The following is a 4,475-nucleotide window of genomic DNA, read 5'->3' as shown; positions in this document are numbered from 1 at the left end:
CAGTATGTGTGTGTGTATATATATATATATATATATATATATATCCTCATTTGTAAGTCGCTTTGGATAAAAGCATCTGCTAAATGACTAAATGTAAATGTAATGTGTGAAAAAAAAATATATATATATATATTCTAGCATTTAAAACTACAGAATTTTAATATCAGCCATAACACGAAAATAATTAGCATATCTAATGAAATCTAAATAGGGCTATAAAGAAGGGAAATTAAATGGTGACAAAATGTTAATTCTTGAGAGAACAGTTTCTTCACCTGAACATTAACTGAAAGGCTGTAAATTGGGATGTTTAATTGGTGAAATATTCATTCAACAATCTCAGGTTGATTAACTCCCTTTGTACTTCACAGAAATGATCACATGATGGATTACATGCACACAGTCTTGCTAGGTGTTGTGTAGATTTTCTTGTAAAGACTGCACCTCAGTCCTTACAAGAAAATCTGCATGACGCCAGCAAGATTTCAAACCCGCAGTGTTTCACACCAACAAGACCCCTGTGAGAGCGTCTGCGGATACTGTACAATGAATTTAACTACTCAAATAATCAGCATGGGGAAGATTATTTGAAATTACGTACTTTGCATTCATTATGTTGATACAGGCAATTTCGCAGTATCTCTAGAATCATCTTAAGCTCTCTCGTGCTGTTCTCCACCTGCTGACATTGAACAAAGACGGAGCAGTTAGAACAAGATATCATGCTGATAGTGGTAATTTATACCTTCTTTTTTATATATGCATACATTTGTGTCTGTTTGTATTAATTATAATTGTAACACTTCATATTAAGTTTTATTAATAGGTCTTAACAAAAATTACATGTTTCGTAACAAATGCACGTAGCGCAACATGATTTACTGACATAGGGCATGTTCCTAGATAAACATCCTTTGTCATTCCTAGAAATACATTAATTTCAACCATCATAGGCCTACCCCTAAATTAAGACTGCATAATTAGTTAACAGTCTTGTCATTCCAAAAAAAGATAATAGTATTTTTTGTATCGATATGTAAAAAAAATCCTGATTGTAATAAAGTAAATTATTTTTTAAATATGTTTACGTTTTTAATAGTGCTGGGCAACGATTAATCACAATTAATCACATCCAAAATAAAAGTTTTTGTGTACATAATATATACACACAAAAAAAAATTATTTTTTTTGTAAGTGGTCAAACTTATAAAATCAGCAGGGGATCAAATTATTATTTTCCCCACTGTATGTGTGTACTGTGTATATTTATTATGTATAATACACACATACAGTATAAATGTAGAAAATATTTATACGTATATATTTATATTCATAGAATTTATATTATATATTTAATATATAAACATAACATATTTTTCTTAAATATATACATGCATGTGTGTGTATTTATATATACATAATAAATATACACAGTACACGCACACATATGTACACAAAAACTTTTATTTTGGATGCGATTAATCGCATTCAAAATACTTCAGGTTTTCCCTTGGTATGGAAAAAATAAAATAAAATAAATTGTTTGCAAATAATTATGATGTAAACACTGGCATGCATTAAAGATACAAAGAAATGTTTTAAACTGTACTATTAGATTGTAACTACAAAAAAAAAACAAAAAAAAACATGAGTTTCAGATTTTTAAAAAGACCATCTTTGACATTTATAGCAATTTCACTGATAATCTGGCATTATATACGTAATAATGATTGTTGTATTATTAAAGTTATTATAAAGCAGCACAAACATAAGGAACTGAACTGGTTAAATCAACTGAACTGGAGGATCGTTCAGTTTTGTCTTTTTTTTTGGTCACATTTGTCTCTCTCCCTTCACCTGCCTCTACCTCCCTCCTCCCTCTCAACAGGTTTTCAGTGTTTCTGATGTTGAAGCTGTCTGTCATGTTGTTGGAACCCTTCGTACCTTCCTCCTGTGAGCACTCTTGCCCGTTTTCACAGACTCCAGGTGAAGCTCTGCGTAAATGTGCTTCATGCGTTCCACACAGCTGTCAATCTCACCAGCTGAAGAGGGAGAAGAGACATGTATCTGTCTGTACTCATCCATCAGACAGTGACATCAGGCATTAGACACAAATATAGCATCACCTGGGACTGAAATTAATCTGTATGTGAGATTTCCTCCTAGTTGAGGGAATAGCAGCTTTTTAACTGCTACCTTTTAAGAGGGACATATTCTATACTTCTAGGATTTTCCTTGAAGTTTACTCAAATGTTAGTCAAGTTATTTGCACCAAAAAGTAATTTGTATATACAAGATGTTTCTTCAACCCGTTTCACTCTCAGAACAAAACAGGATGTTTATGCTACTATACCTATAGGACGCTGAATATTCAATACGTTCATATGCAAATGTGCTCATAGTTGACATCAAAACCAATAGTGTTTGATTTCCATAAATGGTTTGGGTGGAATGGGGAGGGAGCCATGCGTTGTGAATGCTAGCAAATGTCTACATTGTATGTCATAAGTTAGCTCCTCATTGTGTGTTTGTGTTAAAGATCATTGACGTAATTTTTACCTTTACATGCATAACTCTGAGCGCTGGAGCTACAGGCTAACAGAGACATGAGCGCTTTGGCCGTCATCTTTTTCAAGGGGTCCTGGAATGGAATCTTCTCATATTGCTGTAAATTGAACAGGAAGCACAAAATGTTTGCATCGTGTTCTGAATAATTTTTGTAATGATTTAATGATTATTTCTTAAAATATAAATAAATGTAAGAATGCACATGTAAGCACAGTGAAAGCAGTTTAGTTTTAAAATACTACTAAATAAATTAAATCAAAGTCAGTATGTTGGGGTGGGCGATATGACCAAAGTCTTATTTCAAGATATGAGTAATTTTATGTCACGGTAACAATATATATCACGATAGAGTTGTTTTTGCTTTAAATAAAGTCTTTATGATATCAAAATTATTGATACCATAGAAATTTCACAATTCTTGTGACCAGTGTCAAAATCTCAAAAAACTAATACTGGATTTAAAAAAAAAGCTCTCTAAAGACAATTAAACAGTCAGTGATTAAATAAGAATAAGAAACTAATTACAAGCAATAGGACAAAAAACAACAGTAGAACAAATTAATAAGAAATGCTACATACATTGTATAAAAGTAACCAAATGTATAAAAATATAAATTTATAAAAAATAATAAATTTAAAATGTATATTTATTCTTAAAGTTACAAAAGTGATTTAGTCAAGAGAAGTGAGAGATTTTCTCTCTTTTGTTGTTTGAATAACCTGAATGACGGACAGCAGAACTATTAGACTGCTGTCACTTTAAGAGCTGCCCAGATCCAATATACAATTACACGTGTTTTCTTTCTCATTTGTTTGCTTTCACTTAAGACCTAAATAACTGTGTTTACGAGGATACTTGCAAATACCAGCATTTTGACACATACAAGTGTGTGTATTTAACAGTTCAAGGCCTGTAAAATGGAAAAAAAAAACTCAGTTCAATACTCCATTATTGTCATTATGAAACAAGAAAAGCATAAAACAGGTAATTATATGACAGAGAGGATACTCATGTCACACTCATTAGTTTAGTTTAGTTAGTTTTTTCAACATTATAACCTCAAGAAAAAATCATATTCGCTATTAAAAAAAAAACAGTATGTTATTTAAGGCTGACCCCTAATAGTAGACTAATCGTTAGTCGACCAGAAGAGGATTGGTCGACCAAAATTTTATTAGCCGCTTAGTCGCAGAAAAAAGAAAATCCACAGGCGAAGTCACGTAGTTCGTTAACAGCTGGTCTATGTGGTAATACAGTACATCGGGCAGGACATCCAAACGCTCGCATATAATTCATCCACCACAAATATGGCTTATCATCTGAAATATGTAAGTATTAGAAACTTTACATGGCCACTTAATCTGATGTTAATCTAGAAATATGTGCACTATTCAGTGTCTGTGCGGAGTGTGGAAGCGCGCTCACTGCAGGACAGATGGAGTGCACTCACTTGCTCTTAAAATACTCCATCATTTTTGCTCATACAGATAAGAGTAATACATCTTTTGAATCTGTAAAGACTCTGTAAAACAATGAAAGCAAACCGGATGCGCTTTCTGCCATCTCGGTTTCTGTGAACTTGAGCGCGAAACTCCGTGTATATCTTTGCCTTACAGACATTAAAAATAGATCTATAGAGAGTGAAATGTCTACTTTCAAATTAACAAACTCAAATGGAAAACAAATATTCTCAGATTATGTCATCCGTATGAAACATGCATACAGGCGCGTTCACTACTACGGAGATGACGAGTCAGTGTCGCCGACTTCATCTCTTAAACCAGAAACAAAGAAAGCACTAGTTTATCAGTGAATCATTAAAATGTTAATGCAGCCTCCTTACTGTTTTTCACTGACACATTCATAATCATTACTTCTGCCGGTGCGCTGTGGCAAGCTTTATGAA

The 4,475-nt window shown here is 32.8% G+C and overlaps 1 protein-coding gene across 1 annotated transcript in view; it reads right to left on the bottom strand.

The window, feature by feature from the left end:
• Positions 1 to 4,475, bottom strand: part of rttn (rotatin) — a 73,258-nt gene that overhangs the window by 14,162 nt on the left and 54,621 nt on the right. Inside the window, exons 40-42 of the mRNA XM_016537252.1 lie at positions 2,560 to 2,665; positions 1,945 to 2,042; positions 602 to 679 (exon numbers count right to left, since the gene is read on the bottom strand). Of these exons, the coding sequence (XP_016392738.1) occupies positions 602 to 679; positions 1,945 to 2,042; positions 2,560 to 2,665 (282 nt within the window). The remainder of the gene's footprint in view (positions 1 to 601; positions 680 to 1,944; positions 2,043 to 2,559; positions 2,666 to 4,475) is intronic.

The sequence above is a fragment of the Sinocyclocheilus rhinocerous genome, unplaced genomic scaffold (genome assembly GCF_001515625.1).
Source record: "Sinocyclocheilus rhinocerous isolate Xijiao unplaced genomic scaffold, SAMN03320098_v1.1 scaffold1328, whole genome shotgun sequence".
Lineage (NCBI taxonomy): Eukaryota > Metazoa > Chordata > Actinopteri > Cypriniformes > Cyprinidae > Sinocyclocheilus > Sinocyclocheilus rhinocerous.
Note: the sequence above shows the minus strand (reverse complement) of the source record. Positions and strands in the feature narration are given on the sequence as shown.